The sequence below is a fragment of the Podarcis liolepis genome, assembly GCF_965112155.1.
Source record: "Podarcis liolepis genome assembly, chromosome: 2".
NCBI lineage: Eukaryota > Metazoa > Chordata > Lepidosauria > Squamata > Lacertidae > Podarcis > Podarcis liolepis.
Genome location: NC_139555.1, coordinates 63,247,020 through 63,265,951, shown reverse-complemented (window position 1 = coordinate 63,265,951; position 18,932 = coordinate 63,247,020). Strand labels below are relative to the sequence as shown.

At 43.2% G+C, this 18,932-nt stretch overlaps 1 protein-coding gene across 1 annotated transcript; it reads right to left on the bottom strand.

Moving 5' to 3' along the window:
- Positions 1-2,276: 2,276 nt before the first annotated feature.
- On the bottom strand, positions 2,277-18,429 carry SMIM3 (small integral membrane protein 3). The gene is made up of 2 exons (XM_083488554.1): positions 18,042-18,429; positions 2,277-4,265 (listed from the first exon to the last, which is right to left on the bottom strand). The coding sequence occupies exon 2, from the start codon at positions 4,246-4,248 to the stop codon at positions 4,063-4,065; it is 186 nt and encodes a 61-aa protein (XP_083344680.1). The 5' UTR covers positions 4,249-4,265; positions 18,042-18,429; the 3' UTR covers positions 2,277-4,062.
- Positions 18,430-18,932: the final 503 nt, after the last annotated feature.

Below are 18,932 nucleotides of genomic sequence, written 5' to 3'. Positions count from 1 at the left end.
TTTCCTGAGAATCTCATTCTGTCCTGTGTACTCTGCCTCCTTGTCCAAAGGCTCAGTGACTCAGGCTGCTTCCAAAGCAACAGATTTTATCCTAATTGTGCTTCCTTTTAAATCCTTGGAGAAAAGCTGTTTCCTAAGAATTAGGACTAATGGACCCAAGAGCATCCAATTAATCTTAATTGAATCTAAAGTATTTCACATTGTTTCCACTGGTACTTTCAAGTCTCTGTATAACAATCTTTGGCTCCTCCATATACAAGATTAAACGGCATTTAGATTCCATGGGTTTAATTTGAGAGTGACAAAACTGTGATTGAAACAAGGAAGAATTCTCTTCAAATTTCTCCTTCGGAATAAACTCGGAGGGGGCAATAATAATAATAATTTATACCCCACCCATCTGGCTGGCTCCCAATAGAATATTAAAAACACGATAAAACATCACACATTAACTTGCATTGACAGCAGCTACTTGCTCCTATGGCGGTGCACTCAGAGGAGCCCTTCCTACCATATTCGGACATTTAGCTCCATCCACTATTTCTGCACTTCTGTAGTGCCTTGACATGTTCGTGGTAGGCCCACATTTAGCCTGACACCCGGTCTTCCTTCTTTAAATACCTCCAAAGAGCTACTGTCAAAACCACTATTACTTGTTTTGATTGGTAGCTCTTTGCAGCGTAATGGTTAACAGCCACCAGACATGTGAAACTCCCAACAAAATCCGCTTTGGAATGTGTGCAGAGCATGAGAAGATCTGTGGGTCAATAGCAGAGCATCTGCTTTGAATACAGAAGGTCCCAGATTCAATCCCAGGCATCTCCAGCTAGGACTGACAATATTCCCTATCTGCAACCCTGGAGCCAGTGTAGACAATACTGAACTAGGTGAATCAATGGTCTGGTTCATTTTAAGACAGCTTCCTATATTTAATTTATTCACTTCCCACCCAGCTACAAGAAACAGGATGTAAGCAAAGAAAACAATTTCTCTGACTCTGATTTATATCAGGCTGCAATCTGACTCATTTCATTACCTAAGAAAGCCCTCGTGTGTTTGGCTTTCGTCAAGGTCAAACTCAAACCTTATGAGAAAATTCGGCAAAATGTGCATATGACAGTGACATGAGCCATGGTTGATATGAGATTAAATTCACATCCTGTCCCAACCCCCTACAGAAAGAAAATATGTTGTCAACAAGGTATAGGTTATGTGTCTCAAACATCACATAACCAGTGGGATTTTAAAAAACCTTTGTTCTTAGCACCTTGAGCTACTCTTTTTGCTATTTCTGTACATGAAGAATGTGTGCAGTAATGGCAGATCTTGACTGTAAGCTCCCATTCCTAGTCATCTAACAATTAGAGATGAATTTTCACCTGTTGATGTTCTTTCCTATCTTTGACTGCAAATTGCATTTCTATTTTGGTGTTCATGTTTTGCTTTGTTGAAAGTGGTGTATATTTATTTCTAATTGAAATTCTAAAAAAAGAGAGATGAGCTTTCCTGTGTCCCAGGACGAAAAATGAGGAATTGCAGAGCATGGGGTAGGCAGCAATAGCCAAGGTGGTGCCCTCCAGATTTTGTGGACTCTTGGCTCCCATCGCCACAGACCATTAGCCATGCTTCTGAGGGGTTTCATGCTGGCTACCCCAGAGGCAGGGAATAGGAAGAACATGAAAATGAGCAACACCAATTTTCTATTTGAGACAGCCCATAATAACCATACATAAGATGCAAGGATGCTCAGCCAGATTGAACTATGAGATTGGTGTCACTCACGAGTGCTCATATAGGAACGATCAGGAGTCATTGCAGAAATGAGACTAGTGTAGAAAGACCAAGAATAAAAGCAGGCAGTTAATTCAACAATGCCTGATATTGAGATGATAGTTGTGCACAAAACAACCTAAAAGACAGTCTAACCCCTTATATACTTGATCGAACACTGTGCTCTGCAGGAGAGCGTCTCTCCTGCATAATAGCAGGAGATTCATTCAACCAAAATAGGAACCAGACCTTCAGTGTGGGGGCAACTGAGTCAGATGGGCAGGGTATAAATAAAACTACTACCATTATTAATTTTATATTATTATTATTATTGTTATTGTTATTTCCTTCCCATTACACATCAGAGAGGTGCTATTTCCATTGTCTGTTGGGTCATACGAAAGACCTTATTTTAAAAAATATGGAATTGTTTTTAACTGTTGATGCTTCTACTGCGAAATCATTTTGAGATGTTTCACGATAAGCTGTTCACAAATGTGATAAAATAAAATAACAAACATTTATTACATGGATTTGCCACAATATCACAGTTTCAGGAGGAGTTTACTGCTGATACAATGAATGGAAATGCATCCACTTTTATGTACAATACACAAACAAATTCTACTTAAACCTCTGAAACCATTTTTCACAGGGTGGAGTGTTTCATTCCATAAAAACAGATTTATAAGTAGACTATCGCCAGCTCTGAACTACGAACGGACAACATCTCCTAACACCTGGCCTGGCAGGATGTTGCAGTGCCACTTGTGGCTGAGCGGAAGGGAGAGGTCTGGCCGATCTTGAGTCTTCCTTCAACACCACATAGCAGCAAGAATAGCTGCTGAACCTTTCCCCGGTGTGCAGACAGTGAAGGTCCAACTGCCCTCTTTGGACTAGGAGTTGCCAGTTCTGCCGTATGAGGGAACAGATGAATGTCAAGAAAAGACACAGAAGTAGAGGCCAGCAGTAGCAGAGAAGGGAAATGAATCATGCAGGAACTACAATAAATTGTTGCATGCTCATGCCAATTATATGTTCACTGTTGTCAGGCAGAAATAAACATCTAGTAACCTCATTAGTAGATTAATGGACAGTTGCCTGAGGGTGCGTGTGAAACAGGGGGATGGATGGAACAGCCAAACTACTTGTATCACATCACAACTGCAAAGATCCCCAGTCTTTACAAGTTTATTCCCTAGTTGCCATTCCTTCAGTACAACTAGGAAAGGCCCTCCCATCCCATTCACAGAACTGCAAGATGCACAGTTTCACAAACCCAGCAGCAAAAGAAAGCCTCTTTCGCTCCATTTTTTCATTGCCACATTCTAAACTAAGGTTACCAGACGTCCCCGTTTCCTGGGGACAGTCCCCGGATTTACAAATCAGTCCCCTGACAAAATCCTATCATTCCTATTGAAGTTGAAAAGTGTCCCCGGATTCATTGAAAAAAATCTGGTAACCTTATTCTAAACTGTTCCCTGACAGCAAATTACTTTGTTCAAATCTCATTCTCCCCTCCTCTGTTTTTTTTTGTATTAGATTTTATTAGGTTCCTTAAAAATTGATGTTTAATGATGAATCATTTTGTAACTGTATACCACAAATACAATTACTTCACTTATCTACCTACATCTCATCCCCCCCCCCCCCGCCGCCCCAATTCCTTTTCGGCTGCTGCTGTTTGGATTAGAGGGATCTTGGAGGAAAGAAAGAATGACCAACATTCCAGCTGGGAGCAATCAAAGCTTTCCCCCACATGGTTTTTACCGAATATGTCTATGCCTATGTCTCAATTTGAAGGGGATAGATAAAACAGGTTGTGTTTCCACATCTGGAATCTACATGGAAGGGTTTTTTTGGATTACATTTCATTATTCCTTTCTGACATCTGTTTTTGCCAATTCCTTAGTCCTTTGGAACAGCTTGCCCAGTAAACATGAAGAACCATTTTTCAAATAAAAGGACACACTAAAAATCCAAAACAAGAACCATCTGGAATCCTGAACCAGCCAACTTGATTCCATAACTGGAGATAAAGTCCTGGATGTGGAGCATTAGGGACACAGTTTGTATTGTGCAGTCAGGCTTCTGGGGCACTTCTGGTGACATGTGACGTCCTCGTCACATGATCATAGTCTCTGTGCTGCTGTCATATTCTTGTTGGCATGCCTCCATTGTCTCCTCAGATCTTGGCCTGGTGTCAGAGAAAGCCTGATAAACTGACAGTTTCCCTATAATCCTTTCCTCCCCCATGTTTCTCAAAAGCAAAGCCAAACATGGAAGCAAGTTTCACACGGCTCCATTATGTATCGGGTGTGTCCGGACTCTGTAAATGATCACTGCTGTCGCTGGGCACAAGAGCAGGGATGTCATGACAACGATGGTGACCAGGATGATCAGGACGATGACCCACACTTCCAAGATGTGCTTTGGAAGGGGAAACTGTGTGGGCTCTATGCTTCCCAAAACATCCATGCTCTTCCTGTTCCTCCCTAAAGCAAAGAAGAAGAAAAGTGTCAATAAAACAGGACACAGAGCAAATGCAATCCTCACAGGTGATAAGCACATAACCTTTCCCTAACTCCAGCCTTGAAATAACAGAGTTTGGATAGGCTGCTTGAAATTTATGTAAGTTAGAAGACTTATCTGCACTTCATTCGGTCCAGAAGAAGACACGCGGGGCACTCCTATCATTTCCAGAAGAAGACATGCAGGGCACCCCTATCGATACACATATTGTTATGAGTTTGTGGGTGCCAGACACCCCTAATCCCTAGATCTAGTAAGTGTTAGAATTTAATCAATGCTTGGGGTGTTAAGATGGGTGCCAGACCTCTCTAATCCCCAGGTCCAGCAAGGATTAAAATCTAATCAGAGCTAATTAAGCCTGGCTAGCTTCCTGTGTTGAAGTGATCACCTGGGTGATGGACCATTAAGAGGACAAATAAAGGATTCCTCAACAAATAAAACCAAAGTTTACAGCATAGAGAGGTTAGGAAGAATAATGTGGCAGAGTAGCAGAGCAGCAAGCTGGAAAGCCAGAGAGGCACACCAATGGTTGATCTCTGCCATAGCTGCAGCTATGGGAGAAACAAGGCCCTTTTGAGGTGTTAATGCTGTGAACCCCTCCATCATAGGCTCAGGTTGTATATATGTGTAAATAAACCATATACTGTATCATAAAGGCACCGCAGTCTCTGCTGTGCCCCACTTCCAAAAGGAAACACGAACCCTGGGTAAGTACCTGGAACCCCTGGAATCTCATACTGCTCAGAGATTGGAGTAGCATGCAACAATGCTTACTCAAGCCCCACTTCATGTAATGGGGCTTTCTGGCACAGAAATAGGCATATGATTGCAGCCTTAAGGATGTAAGCATTTGGTCTGTGCCAACACTGCTGCGTGGGATCAGATGGAATGGATCACTTCTATGGGTGCCTGCCTGCCATCCAGATACTACACAGAAATAGATGTCATTTAATGTTATTTCATGTGTTGTGGCTTTCTCAGATAATTTGCTGTAGTGACTAGTATACTGTACATAGAGGAAGGAATTCAATGTTGTACAGTGGTACCTCAGGTTAAGATCTTAATTCGTTCCGGAGGTCCGTTCTTAACCTGAAACTGTTCTTAACCTGAAGCACCACTTTAGCTAATGGGGCCTCCCGCTGCCGCCACACCACCACCATGTGATTTCTGTTCTCATCCTGAAGCAAAGTTCTTAACCTGAGGTACTATTTCTGGGTTAGCAGAGTCTGTAACCTGAAGCATATGTAACCTGAGGTACCACTGTACTATGCTGAATGTTCCGTCAGTGCAAGCATTTCAGCTTGCTAGATGGAACAGTTCCACCCATCCACCCACCTTCTTCCATGTGCTGTTCTGGGGATTCTCCTGACCGCTACCAGGAGAATTAGAGGAAACCCCATTGTGCAAATGAAAGCCCTTGCACAGGCTTCTGTCAAAGGGATTCATTAGCTGAATCCCACCCAGATATAGGACTTCTAAGTCCAAATTCCTACTCAATGGAAAGAGGGTCTGGAGCAGGTCACGAAGCCAGAGCATAATTTGGCGCATGTGCTAAATTAACAATTGATCCAGTTGTGCATCAAAGAATACAATGAATGTTATTTATTTCAGAGGACTGCATTTCCACAAAACGTCACAGAAACAAAAAGAGGGCTTTGTTGCAAAACACTGCTGTGCAACCCTGCCACATGGTCATAACATCAAAATGTGAAACTGTGCATGGTGGCACAGAAGGGAGGCACTTACAGGGTGAGTGTGGGCTGCTGTTCATACTTCTTAAGCCACATGGGGAGGAAATGTTCTGTTTAATAAGGTATCTTGAGGAGGGAAGGGAGCTGTAAAAAGAAAACCATGTACTCTGATACCCTCCAATAAAAAGGCATCGTAAAATGCTGGCTCTTCATTAGTATTCATTACATGTCATTATTTTAACTGCGCCACTATTGTATAATCTGATGGAAAAAATGAACAACTCTGCTATTCTGCCCCTCAGTGAGATAGAAACATGTTGACTTAATGCAGGAGAGCCAAAGTTTAATTAGCCTGGAAGGGTGCCAGATACCGATCATTTCAAAACAAGGATGAGGAACATCAGATCTACAGGCCACATGTGGCCCTCTAGAGCTCTCTACCTGGCCTAAGAACTGTACCCATTAAAAACCCCGGAAGTGCTGCAGGATATCAGCATGTAAATCTTCTCAAGCAACATCACAGATTCTCTGCAAACTGGCAGGCCTTTTGTATGCTCAAAAAAATGAGATACAGTACATCATTTATGCCATCTGAATGTGAAAATGTGCCTTAAAAATGGAACGGGGGGCAGGGGAGGGAGAGGAATTGTTCAGTTGTGTGTGAGCTACCTAATTGCTATGTTGTTCTCCACTATGGGGGGGGAGGTGTCCCCTGGTTCTTTGCCTCCTTTTACAAGTTCCTATCAACACCAATGGATGACTTAAAGATTAGATAGATTAGATAGATATGCACAGTGTGTGTATGTGTGTAATAAGTTCTGTAATGAGTCAGCTCAAAAGCAAGCAATTTGGCTCCCATCCAATCAATTGTAAGTAGCCAGAGTCTCTCCTCTCTCAGCAGCATATTGCCACAGCAGAATATGCTTTGCTGGATTAGTCTGCAGTCATAGAGCACTGAGTATCTGCAATGAACCATTCTGATCAGTTTGCTGTCCAGGCAAGCTGACACTTGTTTGCTTTTTTAATCTAGCAGGGATGATTCAAGAAGAAGCAATTGCCCTCCAAAAATATTCCCCACTACCTTTTTTGGTAACTGCACAGATGTGTATATGCACCTGCAAGAAGAGGAAGGTGGGAAAACATACCATAGGGCAGAGGTTGCCAGTGTGGCACCCATGGGGTGCATATGTGCCTGCAGAGGATTTCCCTGATGCCCACAGGGTCCCCATTTCTGGGTTCAAAGGATCAGAACAGGGCCTGTGCAAGGCCCTTTTCCTCTCCAAACACAAGCATCTAAAGTTCTCAGCCCCTCAACCAAAAAGAGTTATAGCCCTGAATTTCATCACCTTAACCTCAACATACAGACCAGTATCTGCACAATACTATCTACCTTTATGAGAAACATTGGACATCCCAAGCTAATAAATTGCTGCAGTTCTCTCCCTCGCCCTCTCTTCTCCTGGACGAATCCAACTGGTGTCCCATGAACTGCCAGAGTGCGTCTATGTATGAAGCAAGGCTGGCCCAAGACATTTGGCTGCCTGAGGCAAAGGATAAAATGATGCACACCCATTCATAGTGCCTCCTACTTCGGTACTAGCAAAGGGGCACTGCCCTGCCCCTGAGGGAGGTCAGCAGGATAGATATAAATGTGGATGGCAAAGTGTGTGACGCACAGCTCTCTTCTCCAACAGAACAGTTTGGTCAGGGAGCTCGGGAGGATATATGCTGCCTGAGACCTTACTTTGCCCAATGGCAGAACTGGCTCTGGTAGGAAGCTTGCAGCTTCTATGCCCATGGGACCCTCCCTCTCATCTGTCCAGTCTCCAGGGAAGCTTTTGCCTGGGCAAATAAAATTAGTGATGGAGTAAAAAATCCTTGCCAAATCTCCAGTCACACGGACTGCCTCTGTGTATATTTAAACTACAGTAGGCGTTGATGCAGATTTCGTGTCTGATTCAGCAGCCTCGAGGCATCTCACCTGTACTTAATCATGGTTTCCTGAGTCACGAAATCCGTTTCTTTACACGAATGAAGCAACTGATGACACCAAACTGTGCGCAAACCCCTGCCAGCTGGATACGTTGCTGTTTCCCACCCTGATCTTTTGATCCTGTTAACATTTATTTATAAACATTTATAAAGCAAACCAATCCATTCTTTCTCAACAAGAGGCTCAACACCTGATTCTGTCAATGGGTCGAATCCGGACTAGGGCTGTGTACACATTATCAGCTCAAAACACAGCCACATCATTCTGTTTCTCAATTCAGATCAAAAGTGCTTTGGGGAAAACACATCAAAACACAGTATTTCCTAAGAAGACCACCTCAGACTACCTCCCTCCACCCAACCTAGGGTGATCTACCATCAGCTGCCCTGTGGGAAAGATCCTGGTAACTTTTTAACATGTTGTTTATTGTGTTTTTAAAATATGTAGTTAGTTGCAAGCCACTTTGGAAGGATTTGTATCCTGAAAGGCAGGTTATAAATAAATGTAACCAGGGATGGGAATCCTGTGGCCTTCCAGATTTTGTTGGACTCCAACTGCTGTTTAATGCCCTAGATCAGAAAAGCAGCTCATCCCCTTCCTGGCAAAGTAAGTTATAAAAATACAGAGAAAATGTCCACTTTAGGATAAGCCTTAGTGGAACAAAACTGTTATCATGTATGCAAGAAGAAAAGGACATGCAATTGTTGTTTCAGCAGACCTATTTGCCACGAGTTTTCATGGGGAATTTTGTCCTAGGACTATCCTAATTCAGAACCACTGACGAAGTATGAAAAATGCTCACCTCTGCTCTGGTAACCAATCATCTCAATAAGAAACAACTGTGGCACTCAACTGTAAATACATGCTATAAAAATGGCTGCTACTAATGGGAAATGGAGGTGTCATCCTATGTTGATGTTTCTCTGCAACTTCTGAATCAGGAGAGGCTGTGCAAGCCCTGAACTTAGTGCCCGGACTTGGTGGTGAGTTAGGTGGGGGCCGATAAACTGACTACCTTATAAATCCTGGGCAGATGGAGGCAACATGGAAGGGCCGTTCCTGAGTCTGCTTTCGATTGGGGTTGTACTCCCGCATCTCTGTCGCTTAGAGGCCCAGGTGATCTCAGTGACTAGGAGTGCCTTTTACCAGCTTCAGTTGGGAAGAGAGCTACAGCCATTTCTGGGTTGGGGCAGCCTAATCACGGTCATCCAGTAACCTCCAGGTTGGTTGCTGCAATGTGCTGTATGTGGGGCAGGACTTGGAAGCTGCCACCTCATGCAAAATGTGGGGCAGAATATAGTAAGTCATTGTGGAAATAACTGCACTGGCTGCCAATTAGCTACTGGGCTAGGCTCCAGGTGCTGGTATTGCTGCATAAAGCCATGTACAGCTTGGGACTAGGTTACTCAAAAGTTCATCTCACCTTCTGCATAACCAACCAATCACTACATTCTGAAGGAGAGGGCATCCTGCAGATACCATGCTATCAGGAAGTGCATTCTTCACAAGGTCAGAATCAGACTTTGAGAGTGGTGGCACCTTTCCTGTGGAAGGGAACTTTGGTCACATTATATATCAGATCTATGCCTTCTCTACTACTGTCATTTCAGTGCCTGCTAAAAACATTCTTTCTTTCCACAAGCTTTCTAAACAGAGCTCTTTATTCCAGTTGCTATCTGTGACGGATATGAATTGTTCTTACATGTGTGCTGTTGTTGTTTTAAAATAGTTTTTTTATTATATGTGTGTGTGTGTGTGTGTGTACACACAATTTTATTCTAGTACCCCAGGAAGACGAGGGAATGACTCTGCAAATTGTAGCTCTGTGAGGGAAACAGGGAAACTTCTAACAATGCTGACACTTTAAATCTCTACAGGATTCTGTAGAGGAAGCCATGACTGTTTTAACTATATAGTGCAGAAGGGACCTTGGTTTTAAGAAGTTACTCCTTATGTTTTAGCCAAAATCTGCTTCCCTGCAATTCCCATCCACTGGGTCTACTCTTGGTTCTGTAGATCTCTTAGTTGCAGCCTAAAAGGACACTCCATTGACTAAAGATGTCAATAAACTGAAAAATAAAATGTTAACCAAAAATCATGGTTCAAAATTTAGGAAAGATAACCACAGTGGCTCTGTCAGGAATATAATTCATGAGCAGGATTCCTGGGAGTGCAGGCTGGTTGGGAGTGCTAGTTTAATTTGGGATTCAAGTTTCACCGCAATGCTATTTTGTGGGTTTCCATGTCAGGGTCTTACGTGGAATAAGACTCTCCTATGTCATAGGCAGGCTGAGGCGTGTTTCAGTGGAGGAATTTGCTGGCAAGCTTCTGCTGAAATGGAAGGCCTTCCTTCTATGAGTGTGTGTGAGGCAGAGCCTACGCACAGCACAGGAAAATGTGTGCTCCGTGCTCCGTTTACAGAGAAGTGCATTAGTGCTGTCGTTATTTGGAATGAACTTCCTGGCAAGCAGTAATCTAAGCTGTTGATTTGCTCCGAGTGAAACTCAGTTATTTCCTACACTGGCAAACGTTTTGTGGCTCCAGGCTCTGATCCCTGGACGCTTCCTCATGTCGTGAGCAGCCTCAGTAATCTTATTAGTTTTGCTTGGACTTCATGTCCACATTCATGTCACACACAGAACTAAACTGGGATGCTGGAATACTTGAGATTTAAAGCCGGCGAGTCCCATTAATTCAATACAAAAGCAATCGACTTCAAACACAGCTTTCTGACAGCCATGATCGTACCATGAGTAGAACAGGGATGAGGAACATCTGGTCCTCCATATGTTGTTACACTAAAGCTCCCACCAACCTTTGGAGCAACGTGTTGGGCATGGATCCAGGAGACCTGGGTACCAAGCCCTGCTTAGCCATTAAGTTCACAGGAGCAGTCCCTGTTTCTCAGTTTAACTTCCTCTTATGCTTGTTGTCATGGAAATGAGACAGTACCACACATCATGTGTATGAGTATGAGAAGGTTTGAAGTGAAGGACTACACCTCTCTCTGCGTCTTCCTCTTCCTTTCCATTCCTATGAAGGGTTCCATGTGTGGCCCAGAGGCATTTCTAGGAAATGTAGACTTGCTAGGTGCCTGCACATTGCTTTTCAGACAGCACAGTACAAATTAAACAAAACAGAAAACTGGAAGAGACAGCTGGCGAAGGGGCTGTCTGCAGGCATCATGTAAGGGACCTTGGTTTCAGTATAAGAAGCTTAAGTAATCCTTGCTTACTTACTTGCCCCTCTTGGGCAAGTCATTCCCTCTCACTTTAACCTACCTCAAAGGGTTGTTGTGAGGCCCCAGTGTTGTGCTGATCTGAGTGACAGGGTGTGATAAAAATGTCATATGAAGAAAAAGCTTACACAACTGTGCAACTTGGATTGTGTACAATGAGCGAGCGGCCCCAACCAAGCAGCCTGACATCATCTTGGCTATACCATTTTTGTAATTTCTCCCCAAAGTTTGGTGACGCTCGCTCGTTGCCACTTTGACATCAGCAAGAACAGGTTAAGCTGGAGTCACTGTGCCAATTCTCTTAAGTGCTCCAGATCAGAAAGATAACATGACGTCAAAACCTGTGGAGATTCAAAGGCCAGGCTACACCCATCTTAATGCCTTCAAGGGATTACTTGTTAAAACACAGGCTGTTTGTAAGAAACCCACAAACCTATTTATTACTATCACGCAGCACAGGGGGCTCCACATTTAAACCAGCTTGCCGACAGACAAAGGGGGGGGGGGAGAACCCAACAGGCACTGTGCTCTGAATCCTGGTGTTTAATGAAGAGAGAAAGAGTGTTTGGTGGTGCTTGGAGAAGATTCAAGAGCAAGTTACTCAAATTTTAAGAGATTCTTCGTTGCTGGTTTTAATGGTCATTCTTGCTGAGCTGAGGATTTATGGAAACCATTTCTCCCTCAAATTGTGAACGCATCCTGCTGGGTGTTCAAATGCAAAGACTATAAACATGGAACAGTCTTTCCTTGGGAGGTGGTGGACTCTCCTTCCTTGGAGGTTTTTAAGCAGAGGTTGGATGGCCATCTGTCATGGATGCTTTAGCTGAGATGACTGCATTGCAAGGGCTTGGACTAGATGACCCTTGGGGTCCTTTCCAACTCTATGATTCGATGGACCTGTTGCTCTTGTTACTACTTTCTGCAGGCCCTGCCCAGTTCACCTGGCCACCCTACTTCTGGGGTAAATTCATCTAAATCTATGTCTACCCTAACATTACAGCCCTCCCAGCCAGAATTGACCACCCCATCTGGTTGTACAGTGGCTACTGCCTCCACATTCCTGCCCCTCCAAAGGAAATCCCTGCTAGTTCCTAAGTGACTCCAGCACATCAGGAGCTGGGGTTGTTCTTCGAGTTCACCTGAAAAGTTTTAATTCTTGTTGGGAGGGTGACCAACAAGGTGCTCACCCACATATCAGGTGTTTACCATATTGTATCAAACAATACTTGATGCACTTAATTTAGCAGGGCACAGGGTTCAGTAACCCCAACCCAACTGTCTTAATAGGCTACAATGGAACAACCCTAAACTCATAACCAGAAATACAAAAGTCCAGGCAGCCATTAGGCAGTAGAGCCCCCCAAAGCTGGGCCTGCTAGTAACTGGTACCTGGGTAAAAGCATAAGAAGAGTCCTGCTGGATCAGGCCCATCTAGTTCAGCATCCTATGGCAAATGGATGGAACAGCACTCTCTTCTATGGTGAGTCCCAGCAGCATCCTGCCTTTGACAGGAGAGCCAGAACATAGCTATTGTTGCTAGTAGCCATTGATTGCTTTACGCTCTATGAATCTGCCTAATCCTTTTTTAAAGCCGTCCAAGTTGGTCATCTCGTGGGAGCAAATGCCACAGCGTACAACCATCACCTCATTCTGTTGCATGTGTCAGCCCTTTGCTACTTTCAAATAAACACGAAACTCATTATCCATAAGGTATGGCATTATACAGGAACGGAAACGAAAGGCAAAAGTCAACACTTGGCTCAAACTGTGCGCAGTGGAACAGAGCAATGCAACCTTATTGCTCTTAAATGATAACAATGAATGGGTGTCAGTTCAGGGCCCAGAGGATAGGGCAGATAAAAGATTCAAAAGTTTGTTCCTGGGCAGATATTTAAATAAAACATTTAATAACTATAGCAATGCTATCAACACAGATTAAGCAGCTGCCCTTGGCACACAAGACCTGTTGGATTGCTTATAAGGGTCACTCGGGGTATTTACGTGTGTGGAAACCAACACATTGGGGTCCATTCTACGAGTTCTGCCCCAGCTTCCAATCTTTCCAGGTCTCCATTTGCATAAACCCAAGGCACATACCCTGCAACAACATGCATAGGCTCCCATACGTGTGATCCATGTACCAGTTATTGATGGTGCATATGGAGATCTTGGAACATATGGAAGTCAGCAATGGGACTCCCATCTCCCACTCCATGCCTTAATTTATACACAGCTGGGCACCTGATGAGGGCTAAGGTGTAGAATGGGGGGGGGGAGCCTGTGGCCCTCTAGATGTAGCAGGATCCTAATTCCCATCAGCTCTGGCCAGCATTATAAGAATCACAGAGCTGTAGAGTTGGAAGGAACATCAAGGGTCATCTAGTCCAACTCCCTGCAATACAGGAATCCTGCCCACAAGCATCTCTGGGTGGGCTTGAACCACCAACTTTCTGGTTAACAGCCAGTTGCAAAAGAAGATGGGTTTCATAATCTAGCAACATCCAGAGTGCCACAGGTTCCCTACCAATGTTCAAAATTCGCCATGTGCATTTTGCTCCTGGCTATCACCTACTTGCAACCACATGAAGATGCCCAGGCACCAGGATGGTGCCTGACATCTCCACCATCTGGAGGTGCATGCCTGGGGATCCTTGGATCTTACAATCATAGAGTTGGAATAGACCACAAGGGCCATCAAGTCCAACCCCCTGCCAAGCAGGAAACACCATCAGAGCACTCCTGACGTATGGTTGTCAAGCCTCTGCTTAAAGACCTCCAAAGAAGGAGACTCCACCACACTCCTTGGCAGCAAATTCCACTGTCGAACAGCTCTTACTGTCAGGAAGTTCTTCCTAATGTTTAGGTGGAATCTTCTTTCTTGTAGTTTGGATTTTAACTGTTTTCACACGCTAGCAACAGCTTCATGTAGAATTCTATTCGTGATATTTATCTGCACAATCAGAAGGAATTTCAGGAACCAAAATGTCGTACTGGGAAATATGACTTCCAAGACATCTGGCCACAAAATGGCACCTAGACATTCCGTTTTGGTGACTGTAACCCTGGTTTAAGGAGTCATTTGGCTCCTAGCTTCTATATCTGAGCTTCTAACACTGTTCACTACCCCTAGTGTAGTATCAGGGAGCTTATCAAAAATAGAGATGTTTCCAATTAATAACCTGACACTGCCAAAAACAATGGGGAAAATGGCATCCCTGTCATGCAGTTCCTTAGAAACGCAACATAATTGACAAAAACTCTGTCCTATGTAATCTACACAATACTTAAATGTGAATTGTTTATTTATTTAACAAGTATCTTTCTTGAATAGAAACTGCCTGTCTGCAGAAAACTACTACTATCTATTTCAAATTTAATAGGAGTGGAAGACGTGTTATTAAAGCACATAGCTTGCTTGACTGGTTAAGGGTCAGTCCTAATTTGATTGAAAAATCTCTTGCTTTCCAAAGAAAGTAGAAACAAATCAGAAGGGAGAAGTCTAATCAAAGCAGAGGCATGAAAATCAGGAAGCATCTTATCTGAGAGCAGAGGAAGCCAGTCTGAGATTATTTTGGTGGCCAGGTATAAAAATAAAATTAGTGCTCTTAGCACGCCACAAAATAATACTAAAAAACAAAATGGACATACAGTAGTCTAATAATGCCACACCAAATCTGCCGCCTGAAGCTGCCTCTTAATGGGAGGTCCCTTTTCAGAAACATTATCAGTCCTTCCTTGAAGGTTCAGCTTTTATTTTTAAAAATACTCTGGCCCTTTTTAAGACTGGAGATATAAGGAGGGGGTGGGGAAGGCTTCAGGCAGCATCCTACCCAATTGCTCATTAAGAAGCAATGCAATTAAATCCCTTCCAACATAGACAGATACCTGTATTTATGATCTTGCAGTTCTGTAAGTGATTCCACACCCCCACCCTTACCACAAGGTTTCTGGCTAGGTGCCTGAAGTAGAGAAAAGAGACAGAGAGAGAGAGAAAGTAAAGGGGGCCCATCACTTTATATGATGAACAGATTGTTGTTGTTATTGACCGCCCTATACCTGCAGGGCAGTTCACAGAATAAAATCAAAATATACAACCACAACCATATACTGTAGTTTTGGCACCAGTTAGCATCCCCCACTGGGGACATGAAGAACCTAGGAAAGCAGGCAGCCTTCAAATCATCAGTAAGGGAGGAGGGAGGAGCAATTCCCATTTGTGAGGTAGAGACTGAAGGTTCCAGGCCAGAGAATCTGCACTTATGTCACTTTCACTTGTCTGCTTTCACCTGGAATTCCTTCAGCCCCAGAATTCCAAAGCAAGGGATGTTGCTTTGTGCTCAGCTGCCTCGCCATCTCCACTGCCTCCTGCCATCCCTGCATGCGAGACCCATCCAAATATGCATCTATTTTACATTCTGCACTTTAGCGGCGTGTGGTAGGATTGTTTTATAGTATTATTGAATGGGCACTTTAGGAAGTTTGTGTTTATTGTATTTCGCTTTCTCCTTGTTAACTGATTTTAGCTGTTGTTTGACAATTAAAAACAAAAACAAAACAAAACCTAAATGCAATAAATAGTAATAGTATGACATGTAAAGGCTTAAAAGCGTGCAGTTGATTTCTGGGTTTCATTTGGGAACCAGACGTGTCAATTTCCCCTACGTGTGTGTAGGATTTGACATGTGCTCAATCACATCCGCACAGGCCATTTCAGTATGGATGGCTAGAGATGGAGGAGGAAGCATGCCTTGTGGTGGACAGCTTCTTCAAGTATTGTCTAAACCAGCCAAATGTCTCTCAAAAGCAGCACAAGAGAAACAGCGGAATATCCAATGCTAAGTCAGTGCCCAAACACTACTGATCAGGATACAAATGGTACAACAGTTAAGGGTGCAGACATCTAAATGATGGCAAACTGGCACACTGTATGTGATAGGCTGTGTGGCAGAAAGCTACCAAGTGATTTAGAACACAGTGGAATTTGTTAGTATTGCTGGTAATTTACAATGTCCTTTACCATCTTTATTTCATGCCTGCCCTTAATGTCACAACAATCCTGTGAGCTGAATTGCTGTTATTTCCATTTCACAGACAGGTAAGAGAAGCTGAAAAATAAAGAACTTGTCATACAGATAATCCAAGAACGAAAAAGGAGTTGAACAGTAGTTGAACATCTTGTGCTGTACCACACCCGATCTTTTCCAAACGCCTGAACTAATAGAGATTTTTAAAAAATTTCTAAAGCATCCCTATCCAGTCTTTCCTTTAAAACTTCAAAGGGTTTCTTGGAAAGTGGAAAACATAGCAGATAGGAAGCTCCCCCTAAGCTTTTGTTCATGCCAGAAGCTATAAAGGAAAGAGGGGAGGAAAAAAACAAAATAAAGGCACAGCACATCTGTGGTTAGTATGGTTATGAAATTCATACAAGCAACATAAAACTTCCAACCTTATATTTGACTTTCTTTGCATTTAGGTACGTCTGTCACAATTAAACAGACAAGAGTAGGAATGTGTTTATTTCTTTGAATCAAAAGATGAACCTGGTGACACGCCTTGCAATTGTCCATTTCTGATCAGCTGCATAGAGAAGACTGCAAACGCACTAACCAGAAATGGGTTGAAAACCAAGAGAAAGTGAAAAATGAAAATAACAGAATATCATCTGAAACGATCAAACGCATACCCATATGGGAGATCATATACATTCTGTAGCCTGAAAGCCACTCCCAATTCTTTTTCAAGCACTGATAAAGGCAATTAGACATGCCAATGAATTCCAGCTCACTGCAATTCCTTTGGATAAGTACTAAATTAGCGTCATTTTGCTACTGGGAATAGAGACGGTTACACAACACTGTGTGGGCAACAAAATGTATAATGTACATAGGCCATCACAGGTGATTAATGTAAGCATCACTGTTATAGGTACTGGCTTCCCTCTGCATATGCATGTGGTGGATTACCTATGTCTAGTCATCGCATGTGCCCAACTCCATGGGTTTTCCCCATATTTTGCTATAGGGAAATGAAGGAAAACAATTGCCTTTCGGAAACAGTCTGGAGATAAGGATCCAACAACAGAGGAACTACTGCCAAAAACCAGGATACGAACAGCAAACCGCACAACATTTTTACATCTTGGTTTCATCTCATAGTTTTTGTTAGTGATAGCTTTACAATAGTTGCTATAAAAATGATAGGCAAGAATACATGCAATGCACATTTAAAGATCTCATATTTATATCATAAACCACAGAAAAAAGCTAACTATAAAACAAACAGCACAGGCATATCTAAAAGAGCAGTATATACAGATATATAAATGTGTGCGCGTGTGTCAAAGGTTTAGCTTAAGTGATGCTCACCAGAATAAAATAGTCATAAGAGAAGGTTTGCTACCACCTCAAATGCCCCAGTATAGAAGGAAACTTACAAATGGGTCTGGCAGGGTAGTTACCTGATCTTGCAGGGCAAGATCACTCACTTTCCTGAAAAAAATAATCCAATGACTTTCTGAAATGAAGATCAAAGATGGTATGGATAGAGCCCTTTCTTATTGACGAGCTACTTGTGGAATTTCCCTTGAGACTTAAAACTATTACTGATCTCCAAGGCAAACAAGCAAGCAAACAAAAATCGGAGCAATGCTAAATGCAAACGGGAAAGGAAGTGAAGAGAAACTGACATGAAGAATGTGTTGGAGGAATATGAAAGCGCACGAATAAAGCAAGCAAGCAAAAGAAATCGTGGCACTCGCCTCTCTCGAGAGTAAAAATTCACGGACAAGTCGCTGCTCATCGCTACAAAGAGGACTTACAGGAGTTTCTTATGCTGCTTTTGAGTCTCCGGGCTGCTTCCAAACCCCGCCTGGAGAGAAGCCTGCTCGGCTTGCGAGCGTCTGGTCCAAAGGAGCGCAAAATCCGCGGCCGCCGAATAACTGGACGAAGAAAAGTGGGGAGTAAGTTCACACACACCCGGCAGGTGGGATCCTCTTTCTCCGAGCCCGGCGGACAGCTTCCACCCCGAAGACTCTGCTCTGGCCAACGGGATGCCGCCTCCCACGCCCGGAAAAGGGAATTCGAACAAAAGCGAAAGTTTCCCTCTCGCTTGCTCCGCGCGCTGGAACTCCGCGCTCGCCTCGTTTGCGCTGCTGGGAAGGTCAGGCTTCGGCTGGGCAGCCGTGCTACTTCGCCCCGCCCCCGCGACATCAAAGGCGAGCGGGCCACCTAGTGGCCACATGCGAAGTGCAAAACCTTAGTTTGATTTGATAGGTTTTATTGATATACCAGTAGTATCCAGTTGTATACCTTCTCATCAGAAATAGCATGACGAGGAGATATTTAAGTATAAAGTAGCTTGTCAAAGAAAAAAGAAAAACAAACCAACATGGCTGTATCACAATGAAGCATTTATTTATGATGGATATATGATGGGTGGTTATCATGTACGATATCATGCATGAGATATTATATATGATATATGTTAATCAGTGCTTTTTTCTGGAGGGATGCAGGGGGACGCATACCCCTAAACATTTTGAGAATCTTTGTACTTTTGTCCATTTACTGTATTTATTTTTCCCGATTTGAACTATAAAATGGTGATTTTCTTGAGTCAAAATGAGAGTACCCCTAAACATTTTTTAAGGGAAAAAACCACTGATGTTAATTTTAAAAGATTTCTGGATCTGGAGTAGCCCCTAGACCCA

What these genes read in the sequence shown, in the direction of transcription:
- SMIM3 (XM_083488554.1), bottom strand. Translation starts at nt 4,248, where the DNA reads ATGGATGTTTTGGGAAGCATAGAGCCCACACAGTTTCCCCTTCCAAAG.